The sequence below is a fragment of the Urocitellus parryii genome, chromosome 11 (assembly GCF_045843805.1).
Source record: "Urocitellus parryii isolate mUroPar1 chromosome 11, mUroPar1.hap1, whole genome shotgun sequence".
NCBI classification, from domain to species: Eukaryota; Metazoa; Chordata; class Mammalia; order Rodentia; family Sciuridae; genus Urocitellus; species Urocitellus parryii.
Window position 1 is genome coordinate 71430159 of NC_135541.1, and position 17467 is coordinate 71447625.

At 32.6% G+C, this 17467-nt stretch overlaps 1 protein-coding gene across 3 annotated transcripts in view; it reads right to left on the reverse strand.

Moving 5' to 3' along the window:
• Znf644 (zinc finger protein 644) overlaps window positions 1-17467 on the reverse strand; it is a 105716-nt gene that overhangs the window by 14442 nt on the left and 73807 nt on the right. For 2 of the 3 annotated variants that reach the window (XM_026409975.2, XM_077791387.1), the window contains exons 3-4: window positions 8727-11761; window positions 7943-8548 (exon numbers count right to left, since the gene is read on the reverse strand). In XM_026409975.2, coding sequence (XP_026265760.2) covers window positions 7943-8548; window positions 8727-11761 — 3641 coding nt within the window. The remainder of the gene's footprint in view (window positions 1-7942; window positions 8549-8726; window positions 11762-17467) is intronic. The other variant, XM_077791388.1, reaches the window with a different exon arrangement.

Sequence of the window (17467 nt, forward strand, 5' to 3'; positions counted from 1 at the left end):
TGTTTATGCAGCTGGAATACTGGATTTTTATAGTTTCAGAGACAATCACAGTCCTGGTACCAGAAACCAAACTTTTGTTGAATGAATGTAAAAGTTCTGTTAGTCTTTCTTGTCTCTCTTTTAAAAAACAATGACAAGAAACATGCCAGTATGAACTGTTTTTATGTACTATTTTTCTCTTATTTTGAGGCTCTATTTGATAACAACAAACTGTAAAAGCAGCAAGAAAAAAAGGAATTCTACTTAACTGCTAGTCCCTTTCGAATGAGGCCTGGACAAAAATAACCTGAACTCCTTCCAACACCACTCGCAGGAAATATACCATTTAATTGTACACTATCTTGCACAGTTCTCTTATTATGATAGTTCTATATGTGTTGCCAATAATACATTCCTAAATTCTCTGAGGGCATAGACATATTTTTCACAATCCCCCACAAAGCCCAATATAGGGAAATTATCAAGGTATCTGCTTTAAATAGAAGATGATTTGATCCTTTAGAGTTTAATCTTAATAAGACCAAATTTTCTACTTATACTCTTTTGGGCTAAATTAATCACTATAAAAGCTTGCGATTTCTTGAACATGCCATAATATAATATAAAAAAGATACTTCACAGACGCTGTGAAAGGACAAATAATTTAATGCACACCAGGAAGCTTTCACAATGCTATTTTTTTCTTTCTATAACAGCAGAAAGTGCTCCCATAGCACTTTCCACAACACAGGAATGACTTTTCTAGTGGCTTACAAACCCACTCAGCACCTGGCACTATGTTATATATTCATTAGCACTTGTTGTAAGTCTCTCTGGCCAATTATATCATCAAAGGTGAAAATGGGCAAAAGAACCTATTTAGTAACAAGTAATCTATAAAAACATAAAATAAAAGTGGATTATATATATAAAAAAAACAAACTTTACCAAAAAAAAAAAAAAAAAAAGAAGGTAGAGATATTCATAGTGACACTAGTTGTGAGGCTCTAATACTAATTTTTAAAACTTTTTTTCATGTTGGAAAAGTGGGTTTATTTGTTTGCTTTTTGGTGGCACTGAGGATTGATCCCAGGGGTACTTTGCCACTAAGCTACATTCCCAGTCTTTTTTATTTGTTAAATTTTGAAACAGGGTTTTGCTAAATTGCTGGGAATGACCTCAAACTTCAGAACCTCCTGCCTCAGCCTTCCCAGTCACTGGGGATTACAGGTGTGTACCATCATGCTTGGGGAAAAGTCATTTCTTTAACTATGATGGCTTAGTTACTTGTTGTAGATGAGAAAAATTGTTCTTCTAAAATGTCACAAAAAAAGTGTTCTGAAGATCATGAAATATAGTCCTTCACAAATATATTTTTGGTGTGCATAAAGATATTTTCCTTGCTTTTTTAAAAATAAGTAATTAAAATGTTCTGATTTATTTTAAATCTCAGAGGTCAGCATTTGATTTTAAGAATATGTGAGCTATAGATGAGAATAATAAAATGAAAAAGGTAATTCACCTGCTGCCATAGAAGTGATGTTAAAATTTCTAATATACAACTATTGTTGGTTCTAGTTCCAGTTCCAAAGACAGACACTTGGGGCAGGGTTTTCCATCTGAGTTAGTGACAGTGGATAGCAACAATTTATTGGGTCATGACTACCACTAATTTTTAATAAAAGAAAATATTAGTGTAACACAATTCAAGTGAGTGAATGAATAAACAGGGATTATGTGTATATAAATGTGAGTTTATATGATATAGAGATTAAAAAAATAGCCCTAATAAAAATGCCGAAGAACACTTTTCTTATTCTTCCTTCTTTTCAAGAGATAACTGAATGCTATGTTAACAGTGAGCAGCATTATGCAAACATCCATGCATTGTGCAGATACATTTTGTTTCACAACATTGTACTCCGGTTTACTTCCCTTTCCTTATCTGTTGAAATTCATTCTTACTTTGATCTCAGATTTGTTTGTTTCCAACTGCAGGTTAGATTGGTAGAATAAACTTTACCTTAAATAATTTTAAATGTTTTCGCAATTTTAATATCCAAGGTTAGCATAAAATAGATTAGATTATTATCTAATAATAAATAAATTAAATTAGATTATTATCTAATCCAGGACACTTATCCGAGTGAAAAAGGAACTGTTACTTAGCTAGGACAAGGTCAAACCAGTATGTATAATTTATTAATAACTCAATACTGTTCTTAGCCAAGCATGGTGGTGCACAACTATAATCCCAGCAACATGGAAGGCTTAGACAGGAGGATCAACCTCAGGAACTTAGCAAGACCCTATTTCAAAATAAAAAATAAAAAAGCTGGGGATGTGCTTCAGTGGTAAAGCACCACTTGGTTCCATCCTCAGAAAACAAATAAATATTATTAAGCACAAAAGCAAACAGTGAAAATAAAAGTTCAAAAGTACTTAATATGAACTCTATCATGTTTTCATAAGACTCTAAACAGAAAAAATTTATGAATATGCAAAATATTAGTCTAAAAATAGACTAAAAACTCAAAAAAGACTACCAATAGTATAATATATATTAACTGGAATTAATTCTTGAAAAAGTAAAATCCACCTTGAATTTATAATATGATATAAAGTAAACCCTTTGATACTAGTGTCTTTAGACAAAGATCCATTAAAAAATTAAAACAGTGCTGGAGGGTATAATTTAGTGGGAGAATGCTTGCCTAGCATATGCAAAGCCCTGAGAGTTCAACCCTCAGCACCCACCTCCCACAAAAATACAGCCTCATAAATTATCTATAACTAAAAATCCAGAAAACCTGTTAAGCAATTTATGGAAACTCTTTTAATAAAAATAATCTGGATCAGTTCTGGGGCAAAATCATAATCTATGACATTTATTTATTTTTCGACAGTTCAACCCTAGTATTTTCAATTCTAAAGCTTTCCTACTTTTTTCATCAGTTCCTTTTATTAACATTAGGGAGGGTGCATTTTAATTTATACTTGTGACAACAGAATTAGCTTTGATGTTAATATCTTAATTATTTTCTAATATGATGACTCCCTGGTCTCCTATTTCCCAGTTCTGTGTTCTTTCTACTTCATTTTTATTTTAAATTTTCTGCCACAGGAATGATCCATATATGACAACCTTTAGATGATATGAAAAGCCTATATATAAAAAAATTTTATATATATAAATAAGCGTGTATTACTGGGATGGAACCCTTTGCTTTCATAAAAAGGACTGAGAACTGTCATATTAGAATAATCTGATATCAGTAAAAGGGTATTTTGGGGAAGCAAAGGGGTATCCTTTGCAGTCTATTCAAGGATATTTGGAGAAGTACAATTAGAAGGAACAGAGGGATAATATTCCTCAAGAGGCTACCAGTCCCCACAAAAGTGGACAAGAACTGGTCTCAAGTGACCAAACAGATGTTTAGCAAAGAGTTCCTTAAGGATGGACCATACAACTAAAGATCCATGTAGATAAAGGCTGCTTGAACTCACATATTAGACATTCTTTTGGAGGTTTTATTCCTATTTTTCCATTGTTTCAATTTTGTGATGAATTAATGTAAGGTTTAATAAGAATGAATTGGTATTTTATTCATCAAAATAGCATCTATACATATCTATGAAAAACTGATGGTTGATACTCATATGAATTAATGAATTCTTTATAATAACCCAGTGGCACCCTCTAGGAAAATAGGTTGGTATAAATGCTTTATACCAGTCATAATGCGGGAAAGAGAATAAATATATGGAGTTTATAAATAAAATTCTCCATTTAGGAAACAAAAAACATTAATAAGTTGAATAAAAACTTCCTAGTTGGCATGAATAAGCATCATAGACAACTATGTAGCTCTACTGGTCAAGAAGATTTAAAATATCAGGACAAAATGTTTCAGAATTTCTAAGGAAAGGAAACAAATTTTTGTTTCTTAGAAGTATTAGTTGTAGAAAATGCCACCCTAAACTTTATTCAGGTTTTCATTTCCCTTCTTTCTGCGTAAGACCACCAAACAACACTTTATCTTCTAATACTTACTACATTTGGAGTAGTATTTAATTAATGATATTTTAAAATCAATATGTATTTTTTTTCTTAATGGCCTAGTCTGTACTCCCATTCATTAGATATTACTTTTCTCCCTGATATTTTTTTTAAATATACGGTAATATCATTATCAGTTATTTATAAACAACTAACTAGTCCTATGTTTTGAAAGATTTTCAGATGAGGTAAAAGCACTTTTTTCCAATTTCAAAAATCTGTCTGAATAGTCAAGACTGATACATCCTCATATGCCCTTCAAAGTCTAAATTAGGTCTAACCATGTTGGGGGTCTGTTTTTTCTAATTAGACTCAGTCTTCACCAGAATGCTCTCCACCTTAAAACCAACCTCATTTTAGAATTTTTCAATTGTTTCATTCTAAAATTAGAAATTCAAGAAAAAGATCACCTATATATGGCAGAGAATAATCACTAATAACAAAGATCTAAAGGAAGACAATCTTGATTTGTATTTCAATTTTGCTACTCATTAACTATATAACTTCAAATTGTTGAAGTTTTCCAAATCCTAATTTCCTGTAAAATGAAATTATAATACCTACAATTCATCTGGTTGCTTACTAAATGTCATGCATATAAACGCCAGAGAACAGTACCTGACATACAGCAAATATTCAATAATGATTGGTGGCTATGATAACATTAGGGATTATTTCCCAATTCTATCTTCTCTTGTTTTCATTGCCCTCTACATTTAATGTGTACAATCAACTGTCAAGTCTGATGAAGGTGGGGATATATAAAATTTATAATCCCACAATAGGAGCATGAATTCAATAAAATAAAACTCACAATTCCCCTCCTTTTAATATAAATGATAGTTATTCTTATCATTTGTGTATCAAATCAAGGAATAAAGCAAAGAAGCAGAAGAAAAAGATGCCGATATGAATACAAGAGTTTCTCTGGCAGCAAGAACATATTAGATGTTAAGTCATAGGACATGAGGAAGAACTAAAAGGTTAGGAAAACTACAGCTAGAAAAAGCAGAAGATTGTGATAAAAAACAGCAAGAGACATAAGACTAGAAATAGAATTTTAGGCCAAAAAGATGGGGGGGGTTATATTTTAAGATATGAAAGAAAATTAGAATTTGCCGACACACAGTAGCCTGAAAGACTATATAAATAAAAGAGCAAAGCATTTTACAGGGTGTAAGAAGCATATTACATATGAGTAAGCTAACAAAATTTTCACAAACATGAAGTATGAAGAGGTTATCTGCAAGGCTGGGCTAGCCAACCAAAAATAACACAGAAATGTGCATTTTATATTACTTATGTGTATGTCTATATTTACTAATCCTAAATATTATTTAGGAGCATTAAAAGTAAAATCTATTCAGTTTTCACACTGGGCTATTATAAAGGATTGCCCCTTCAAAAATCTGATCTGTAGACTAATAAAAACTCATTAGTCTCTAATCAATTCTACATATTTGAAATTCCATTGTAATTTCCTTTTCTAATAAAGCATTTCTCCAAGACAAACCTGTGTGTGTGTGTGTGTGTATGTATTTTTCTTACCAAAGAGGTGTTTTAATAGAATCTACTAATAAAAATAAATTTAAAAAATCAAAAATAGTATAATATAAAAATCAATAGGATTAATGTAGACTCAAAAGTTTCACACCTCTAATTGGTTACTTTTTTCCACAAATCAAGTCAATATGATCCAAATGAAAAAAGAATGACTTGCTTAAAATTATATCTAAGTTTACAAGTTGCTGAAATTTATGTGTATCAGATTCAATTATTGCTTACCAAAGAAAGCTATAAATATTGCCTGAATTAGCACCAGTCTGGTGAGGGGGGGAAAATGTGTATTTGTATCAAACAGACTTGCTGTGATATCTGTTCAAACATACCTGTACCAGTCAAAAGTCCAGCACTCTTCTTTCGTGCATAAGCGCGTAAGTGGTTGGACAGGCTAACAGCACTTGTAAACGTCGTATTGCAATGCACACATGTTCTAAGCTTCACAGGCATACCTATCATTCAAAAGAAAACTATAATCCAGTTCTCACTTCAAAAAGTGAAATTTTCTTAGCTTAAAAGTGTGTAGAAAAGTACCACAATAAAGATGGTTTTAAAAACGTTCATGAATTAGCTTAAACGTGAAATAAAAAGGGGGAATTAAGTTAACTATTAGTAGTTTGTAGTTAGTATTTAGAGCCAAACCATGCTCTTGGAAAGATGAAAGAGGAGTGACTTGAACCTCTTAGCTCTTCTGAATTTAACACCTATTATTACTTTCTTGCAGATTTCTGTGTTACGCAGATCATTTCCTAAACCTACTAAAGTACAATTCTGTGATTTGAACAGCACAGTTCTGTTGAGAAGTTTCAAAGCTTACAACATTACCAATAAAAAGAATTAAAAAGTCTAGTTGACAAAGTGGTAATTAAAGTGTTTTACCCACAAAACCGTAAAAGGCTCCATACTAAATTAGGCTTTCTGATGAAGGCTGGGAGAAAAGGTGGTAAAACACACCACTGAACAGCTGTTAGACACAACATTTTATTCAGGGCATTTTATGTTCATTACTTTGAATGCGCAATCAATAATGAAAGTTAATGAATTGAAGTTTTTTACTACAATCTTTGTGCTAAATAAATGATCAACAAGCTAACATCTTACTCATCACAGGAAAGAAACATGTTGAAACAATACATTCAGAACTTCTCAAACAACCGTCACTCCCCCAACATGTTTCAATTGTTTCTTCTACCTTACTATAATAGCCACAAGTGTGCTTTACTTCTATGAAGCATATTATCCCCTGCATTTTATTCTCCTAAAAAACAGAAAGCTACTGACTTTGAAAGACTATCTTTGTATGAAAGAAAAAGCCCTATTTGCCACAAGTCCATACCAGAGAAATCACTTTTCAAACCACTTAAAATACAAGTAATCTTTCCTTAAATCAAAACTGCATTACAAATATTTGAGCTATCACAATGTCCGTGGAAAGTAAACAAAGCAACAGTATATAATTACCTCAGACACACTCTACCTGGGCCTCAAATCAAAAGACCAATCTATATAAACCTTCAACACTCATAACCTCCAAAGGAAACCTTTATAAAGAGACTTAAAATTCTTCTAGTCTAAACATACACATCAGACCTTGCAACACCAAATGAAGTTTGGCTACTTTATCTGCCACATTATTTGCTGATACACACAAAATATTCCTTGAAAAGGGAAAAACTGTTTAGTGCACAAGCACTAAGCTAAATCATCTGTCTGTTCCCTTAAAAAACTACTGTAAAATCTAGAAGCCCAGCAAACATGTTTTATACTCACAATAGTTCTCCAAAACCAAACTATCCCACAATACAATGAAGAATTGGAGAGGGAGGGAGTGCTTCTTTAGGTTAATCACAACATACCACAGACACCAATCCATTTAGTTTATAGAGACCATTTTGTTTTGTTTTTACCTGAGCAGAGGGAAAACCAATAGCTAAATCTTGAAAACACATTACTTTTAAACACAGGCAAAAATACGACAAAAGTTTGCCTTTTTAGTAGTACTATGCTTTTGAACAACATAAAATTTCCATCCATAACCATCCTTCATCCATAACAATTTTAGTTTTACAGATCAGCTTTTTTTTTGGGGGGGGGGGTAGGTGTGGTTTTCTTTTGCATTTGTTCTCACCTTACATTCAGACCAAGAAATGAGGCACAACTCAGTGCTGATGAGCATCAATTGATGAGTTACACAGAAATGACAGTAGAATAATCAATCTGTTCTGCAAAAAAAGCAGCTTAAATAAGAAGATTCTGAGAAAGTATTTTCCACAAATATTCCATTAAAGAAAGCACAACTGAACTGTGTTAAAATTAAAAAGATACTCATGAATTTCCTCTTACCTGAGTGCATAGTCAAGTCCATTTTTTGTGGTTGATACATCAATGGACTGTCTTCATTTAATGGAAGAACACATTTCTGAACAAATCTCTTTCTTGCTGTCTGACTATGGACCTTTTGAGGAGAAATAGCAGAATTTCTTTCTTCTCCCATCCTTTTATTTTTGAGAAGTTCTATCAGTGTAAGAGACTGATTCTTTTTTCCACTGGGCAGTTCAGGTTTTGTTTCATCATATTCATTTAAGAAATTCAGCCCTTCTTCCTCAGATGCCGACACTGATAGTGCTTCAGTCTTTAGGCCATTACGGTACGCTTCGAGAGGTATAACATTTTGAGATAGAAAGTCATCACCTGATGCAAGTTTTTGAGCTACAAATGGTCTGGGAATAATACGACGACTGTTCAATGCCTTTAGGATTTTTTCATATTTTTCTTCATTTTGCATCATTTCATTCAGAACACAGATTGGAGATTTATGAGCATCCCATTTGGTCTTTCCAAGTCTTTTCAGGTGGCCTCTAACATGATTTGATAATCCAATTTTAGTATCAAACCAACCACCACAAAGCTGACAAGTGTGTTCAGAAGTGGTTTCAGATTTCTCTATAGCTAAAAAAAATTTTTAAGAGTAATATCAGAATTTTTTTTTAAATGGACCACTCTAAGGTGATTTACCTCTGAAATATAAAATTGTAATTATAATAAAGACCAAATCCAGAAAAAAAATTCAAATCCTCTGAATTTGAATACAGATACATTAGCCCAAATTAACCACATGAAAACTTACCTTTTCTAACTCGCTTAACAGGTGTCCCTGTGCCAGTTCTTTTGAAATGTTGCATTTTGTCACTTGTGGCTATTTGTTCTGGTGATACTACATGACGGGCTTCATAGCTTAATCCTGCTCTGTGAAGATGTCCCCGGACATGATTTGACAACCCAACACCTGTTTCAAATGTTGCTGGGCAATAAGGACACGATTTCTTTTCAAGAGACAAATCAGTCCAATGAAAAACAGAACTATGCTTTGACAATGAAGTTTCTGCATTTTCTAATTGCTGAGGATCATGTATCTCATGTAAAAAGTTGTTAGTTCCAGCATCTTCATAATATTCAAAATAAAAGCCATCATTTTGATCATAACTAAGGGTAGGATTTTCTCCAGGTTCCTGACCTTCCACCTTGCTTTTAAATAGAGGGAATAAGTTTACATGTTCTTGATTAAGATCATTATAGGTTTCATCTTCTATGGCCTGTGTAGTGTAGTCGCCTAGCTCAACATTATCCCAGGAACTATCATCTTCTGTTTCATAACTATCTTTCTTTTCAGCAGAATTAAGTTTTTGCAAAACAACAACAGTCATTTTATGTAAGAAATCAGGATAGCTATCCAAGTCTTCTCCTTCAACAGAACCTTCCTTCTTAGATTCCTTAACTACTCGTTTTACAGCTACACGCCTGTGGTCTTTGAAGCTTTCCGGCCTTTTGTTGTCTGGGTTATGAGGATCTGAAATAAAACTATTGTGAGAATTACTTGATGATGAATACAGATGTAAAGAATTTAGTGAACTAACTTCTTTTTTGAAATGGAGAGGATATGATTCACCTGATTTTTTGATCATCCTGTAGTTTTCATATTTGTGTCTATGTAAATAGTTGCTATTTGCCTTGGCATTAGATTTTTCTTTAGTTGCTTGAAGAAGATACTTAGGTTTTTGGTCAATGCTGCTTTTAATTGTTCCAGTCTTGTGAGGAGGGTTGTTTTGACTGCACATGTTTACACCTGATTGGGCAATGCTTTTCCGAGCTTTTTGTATTCTATGTGGCCGCTTATGGAATTTTGAAAAATTACTTGATTGTGAACTTGATCCAAATGTTCGTTTTACGTCTTGTTTTAAAGCAGAGTTCTTTGGAAATGTGGTTGACTGTTGTTTAATTAATGGTTTAGTGCTACTGATATCTATGGGTTCTTCAAGAATGTCACTTTTTCTTTTATCAAGTCCAAGAGGACTACCAAATGAATCAACAGATGATGAGGAATGCAAGTATTCCATGTGCTTTTTTAAAATACTTCTAGCTGAAGTGGTAAAAGGACACATCTTACATATGTATGTAGATGATTTTTTGGATGATCCTGTAACAGAGTCTTTCATAAAAGTCTTTTTTTGTGTTTTCCTCTGAGCTACGTCAGAATTCACTATGGGGCATTTTACTACTGCTCCATGGGCAATGCCTCTGTGACATTCCAATTCATTTTCTGTTACTGCCATGAAGTTACACTCTTCACAGCAATAGTACCTTTTATCTTTTTCGTGGGTTTTAGCATGCTGCACGAATGTTTTAGGGCAATTGGTACCAAACACACACTGAGGACATTGTAATCGTGCACTTCTTCCTTCATCCTGAAGTTCTTTCAATTCACGAATTTCTTCCATCAACTTTTGTCTTCTTTCTTGGTGAATAATCATGTGTTTTAGAAGTGAATTGCGATCTCGAAATGTCCGTCCACATTCTCGACAAGCATATGGCCTTGGGACATTAAGATGGCGAAAGTGACTATTCCCATCTAAATGATACATCATATGCCTGTGGAGGTGCTTTTTCTCCCTAAAATTCACATTGCACTTTGTACAGGGGTAGAATGATGGCTCTTCAGTACTAAAAGTAGCAGGTGACTCAGAATCACTCTCTTCACATTTCTTTTTTAAGGTATTTGAAATAAAAGTGCTAGTATGAACAGGTGAACTGTCTTCTCCACATTTATCTGGATTATAAATTAGATGTTGAAAAGCATCTACAGATTCCAAATCTTCATCAGTTGATTCAGGCTTCACTTTTGATAATGTGTATTTCTGTGAGTCTATTGCTGGTACCTCTTCATTCTGTTCCAGAAAGTCAACTTCTAGCATTTTTGATTTACTGGGTACACAATTGGAATCACTAAAGCAATCTTCTGTATAACGAGTTATTTTGCTTACATCCATTTTTCGCTTTCTCTTTTTTTCTAGACCTACTTTAGAGTGAACTGGAGCTTTATCCACTGTTTCTTCATTAGTCATAAGAAACTGAATAAACTCTTTTTGGGGATCCCAGTTTGCATCATTTTCTGACCTATACTCATCTGTACCTGAGGAAATTCCTGTTAATGTATTAACACAATCATCTTTTACCAATATATCTTCACTATTCTCGCCCACCTCTACTTGATTTATTAAAGTGCTATCTGACTTTATACTACTCCCTACTGAATTTTGAATGTCACAACCAACTGAAGCAGAGGTAGGTAGTTTTTTAATGGAATGGGTTGGATTCTTAGTATGTGCTACATCTGATAACAAAAATAGAACTTGATGTTGACTCGCTTTTTGTGGTGTAGACAGCTGAAGATCAGCTGTTACCTTCAAAGTTGAACAAGATTCTGTTGTTGGCTGATCCACAGGCTGTCCAGTGGTTAATGAAACACTGCCTTTATTCATACTGGAAGTCTTAGTTAAGGAGGAGTGTGAAACTGGTCCATTAACAGTAGCTCCTTTAGGTAAGGTAAAGTTTTCACAAGAAACAGCAGGAGCACCAGCATGTATGAATAGAGTAGACTGGCCTCCACTTAAGGCTTTTTCAGATTTGTCCTTTGACAGTTCTTCAGGCAGAGTCAATGTATTATTTTTCTGAAATGCTGTTTGACAATCTTTTGGTTTATGAACTCCACTCTCTTTCTCTGAGATAAAATTGTTGTCATCTTGGAGTTCTTCTTTAGCACCAGTAATATCGGTGTTTATCTTCAAATCATCCATATTGTTGGCAAGCCCATTTAACACATTTAGTCTAGAAAATGGAAAACAAAAATTTAGATTTGCATGAAAAAAAAAGTACTATTAGAATGTATGGAGAGTTGAAAGTATACATTGTTATAAGCTTTACTTTCTATTCTTATACTGACATCCTAATTTTTCTATTCTTTTTTATACTGACAATCTAATAAGAATGTAGCAACATTTCAAATAATTGAAACATTTTAAATGTATTTCAAAGTTCAATACTGTTGTTTGTGCTAGGCAGTAATTCAATGCTGCATACAGAATGTCTAGGGAAATGCAACATACCCTCACACAACATAAATGAATATACTACAGAATAAAAACAAAACCTCAAACACATATTGCTAATGAGAACAAAATTACCTAAGTAGATTAGGAACAAGCATTCTATACTACAAAATAGTCTGAATTGTCAAATACTGCAGATAAGTTTTGTAACTTAAAAGCTCATTCCCGGAGAAAGGTAACAAAACACTACTCACTAAAGATCTAAATCTGAATGAACATATTTACTATCAACATCAATGACTCATGAATAAAACAGTAATTTTTATTTTTAAAATATTTAAGAATGCTTTGTTCTTAAGATGTTTAATGTTCTAAAATTCTACTAACTGTAAGAATGCTTTATTCAAAGGGTTTCATTCATTCCTTATTCAGTTTATACTTAATTCTAAATTATTAAGTTAAAATTAATGAAGTGATTACATTAAAATTTCATGCCTGAGCTCCCAAATTCTAGACATTCTTTAAAAGCATTTATCCCATTTATGATTTGATGGTTTAATGCAGTGGCCTAAAATGCTTGATAATGAAACATTGTAAGCATATATTTTTAGGTTATTTTATATAAAATGCAGATAAAATTTTTCAAACCATTTTTGATCACGTGGTAATCATTTTAAGATAGCAGGATATTTTTTTTTTTTTAAATAGGAGACTAATGAATGTTTGGGAGACATTCATACCATGGCTGAATTTACTGTCCTATTACGAAGAGTTCCCTGACACTTTGTTTTTATCCTGCTCCTAGAAATAGCCACATTATACTGGAATAGCTGTCTTCTTGAAAGAATAGAAGCTCTTTGAGACTAACAACCTTGTCATCATAATTTTTCTCAAACCAGCGTGCTGTACATGGCATAGGTGCTTGGGCCATAGTTGTTGAATGAATAAAGATGGTTGCAAAATCAAAGTAAAAGTTCTTAAAGTATAAAACTAGTTTTGTTTCTACAGAATTTGGATACTTCATTCTAGTAAGACAAGCTGCATTATGGTTCTGATTGAAGGCTTCATTAAGCAATTGTAGCAAAGCCCCCCAATAATCTTTTCTGTACCACTTAAAGAACTTGAGACCTGGCAACCAAAGGTGTTTAACTAAAGTACTGGCATAAGCATCATACATAGTAAGTGTGATTTATTTACTGAGCACTTACTAAGTGTTAGGTACTGCTCTAATATTAGAAATACAGTAGTTAATTAAAAGTAGTAATTTACTACTTAATCAACTACTTTTATATAAACTACTTTTAATAATACTACTTTAAGACAGCAGGACTTCATAATCCAATATTTTAAAATGAAGACATTCTAAATAAATTTCAATATTTCTACTATCCTTTATGGTACAAATTTCATGCTTTGTAACACATTAAATCTGATTCAATAATAAAAGGTTTCTAATAACATTTTCCATATTTCATAACGCAGAACAAGCACTCATAATATGATCTTATTCTTTCCACAAAATGTTTAATGCAATAAACATTACAACAATTACAAATGTCTTTTTTTTTGCCATTATGTATAGCAACAATCATTATTCCACACCTCTTAGGTTTTAAAATTCTGCTTTTAAGATTGGTAAACTTTCACAGTAATAAAAATAGACTTCCAGTAAGATCATATTCAATGATATCACCCCAAAATGGTGCTAATGCAGCACCCAGCAGGAGACTCTACATCACAAACACAGAAGTTAAAAATGGGCAGCACATAAACATGTGTTAGAACTAGTGTGCAAATGTCAATGAAAAGAAAAAGCAAGCTTTGATGCTACACTATTACCCACTCTTGATATTTCTCATTACATAAGATAGAAAAAGTAAAATGCCTCCATAGTAATAATCTCAAAAATCTAAAATTAATGACAGTTTTTAAAAAACTAGTCGTAAATTTCTGTTCCTCTTTATTATAATCACAGAGGTAGACAAATATATGCTCAGTCAATTTGAAAGCCTATATTAGCTTTTCTCAACAGGAAGCAACGTTGCTAACGAAGTGGTAAATTCAGTGTTAATGAGTGGCTTCACTGTTACCACCTCAGAGGTAAAACCTTCCATGTTCTATGTTCTACCCATCTGTTCTGGTGTTAGAGGTTCAGAGATGGAACAGACGCTTCCCATTTAAAGCAACTTCATTGGTACCCCCTGAACAGCAGGGTGACAAACTATGAGAATATCATGTCGGCTTGGAGACTGCAACCTCATTACCAGAATAAGGGCTTTACAAGAGCTTTTCATAAGTTCACATTCTAAAGACATCAAAATGTTCTGCTCAAAAGCACAGGAAAAAAATGTGCACAATATATAACTTTGTTTACAAAACAACTAACAAAAAAAGTAAATTACACATTGTTAAAATATATAAAATTAGGCCTTCACATTGACATAAAGAAATATGGCATAGTTGCCCACAAATTAATAATTACTTCTACTAAAAGTAGTTAGACCTTTTTAGGTAAGTGACAATGCAGCACATTAATACCAACAATGTATTGCATCTGTTAGAAAATATGCTTTAAGAAAATGACTTGGTATTAGGAACAATTAAAAATTTCCTAGTTTAATTTTCAGAATGTATTCTAACTATAAAATGTTACAAATGTACTTGTTCTTAATAATAGTATCAGATATTACATTGAGATACAATGAAAAATAATAGATCATCAAACTCTGCAATGAATAATCTAGAAGCTTGACATTTACCTCCCTACTCACAGAGGATTATGTAGCATACAGGTAAGAAAGCATTTGATCTATAAATTAGTTTTATATTGTCTCAACCCATTTTTCAGTTTATAGAGTCAAATATACATAACAGAGTAATCAATACCAGTTTGTTATACAACAAAGTTGGGATATGTTTTAAGATAGTTATTTTTCATTAAGTTTTAAAAAAGGGAAACTAATAATTAAAAATAAATCTGTTTTATTGCTTAGACTCCCCCTAAATTCCAACTCAACACATTCAATTTGCTGTATCACTTAGGATCTTTTAAAATAATGTTTAGATACCATTACTAAATCCTTCCTCTTATAATGAAATAATTATAAAATTTTTGCTTTACTTGAATTTAAAAATGTTCTTTTAAAAATTCATATTTTTAAACAGCCACAAATGGGAATTTTAAATCTACTTAAAACATATTTTCAGTATCCAGAAAATCATAATGAGTTCTACAGTTATAACTGCCTCTAGTTATATACTGTGAGCATTAAAAAAAAAAAAAGTACAAAGGTCAGATCTGTCTTAAAGATGACAGATCATCACTTATATGCCTCAAGCTAGACTTATTGTCTCAGAAATCTCAAACATCAGTATTTTTGCAAACTATCAGCACTTGCTATAACACCATCACTACACTACATCTTGAGGTTACTACAGAAGAAATGAGGTGATAATTGCATATTAACATAATTATTCTGTAATCCCTCTGAGCAAGCTTCCTAGGTCACTCAGTAATTCAGATTAGATACAACCTTCCTGTCATCAAATCTATGCTGTCCACTTTCTGTTCATGAATAATTCCTTTTTTATAGAAAATTAGCTTAATTTCATTCTTTTATGTACATTATTAATTGTATTTGTTGCAAGCAGGTTAACATTTTGTGAGTACTTATTACATAATGCCAACCTTTGTCATAGAGTATAATTTCACATAAAATTCAGTGCAATCTGCCCTCATTCTACTTCAGTTCACTAATAACGATATTACATAGCTGCAAGTAAATTATAATGCTGCTCACTAGCTGAGTTATAGTTAGGATCTGTCAGGTTTTCACAAATGCTATATTCATTTAAATTATCCTTAAGAACACATGACAACTCCAGTTAGTAATATGAGATTGGGTCAAAAAAAGAACTTCATAACTGTCATTGTAATTGCAAACCAATAATAAGTAATTACATTTAAATTACTTTGGTAGTTAAGCCTAAATATACTATTAAAACAATGTACAAAAACGCACAGCTAAATCTCACTGAAAAGAGAAGACAGTACACTATATAATCATATCACATATAGGCAGTATCCTATTCTGCATGTCACACTGAAATAAAAACACACAGAACATTTATAAGGGTATATCCAGGATGAAGCTGATTCCGAAAACCCTATCATATAATAAAATGAAGAGACAAATGAGTATGCTGACTCTAACAATTAGCCCATATAATCAAACAATCTTCAAATGTCTGAATGTCTGTCCTATAGAAAGCAAGTCATAAAGATATGATTTTCATCTCAAGTCCAAGAAAAACTAGAAACGGGAACCCCTCACCATTGCAAAGGGCTGCCCAATAGTGAATCAGAATGGTTCAGCAGGTAAACAGTCAGGAACACTGTAGAGTGGACTATGAGGTTGGAGATTAGTAAAATGATTTCTAAGGTCCCTATTTATTTATTTAGTGGTGCTGGGGATTGAACCCAGGGCCTTGCACATGAAAGAAAAGCACTCTACCAACTGAATTATATCCCCAGTCCCTTTTAATATATATCAAAGATTTCTAGCATTTAATCATTGCTTGAAATAATGACTCAAGAACTGGAGTGAGAATTAAACCACAGGACTGTAAACAAATTAAATTCACAATAACCTGAAATAATCCTTTAAAGTTAATTTGTAATCTATTGATTTTTGGGGGGAGGTGGGTACTGGAGATTGAAACCAAGGTGCTTTACCATTGAGCTACATCCACAGTCCTTTTTAATTTTTTTTTGAGACAGGGTCTTGCAAAGTTGGAAAGGGTCTCACTAAGTTCCTGAGGCTGGCCTCAAACTTGTGATCCTCCTGCCTCAGCCTCCCAAGTTGCTGGGATTACAGGTATGTGTTATGTGCGACCACGTCCAGCTAATTGATTATTTTTTTAAAGGATTAAAAAACAATTTTAATTATAGACATACATGTGGCCACAAGTTTGCCTTTAAAGGACTGTTGAGAAATGTACATAAGGCTGTTTACAAATATATACCATGTTAATTGACTTTATTCATCCATTCATAAAATTATAAGGTCCTTGCATATATTTGGGGAATGGAGATGGTGAATTAAAAATTATATTTAGCCCTAAATGGAGACTTTTCAAATTGCTAGCAAAGCACAGAATGCTTGTATATGATGTAACTGTATTTTTTAAAAAAGAAAGTAAGATCCAGTAAATCTTTACACATCCTGTAAATCTTTACCTTGTAAGGTTACAAAAATAGTTTTTAAGGGAAAAACTATAGTATTCTTTTAATGAACTGGCTTGCAGTCTGGTAGGTCTAGTCTATCACCTTACAGCACAACAAGTTTATAGAGATGTATGCAGAATTGCAACCCTTTATAACAATCAACTGTATTAATATTGTTAATGTTTTCAAAGACAAAGTTATATTTTGATAATCCGCAAAGTATCATGCAAATAAACACTCAGCAAGTAATAAAAATAA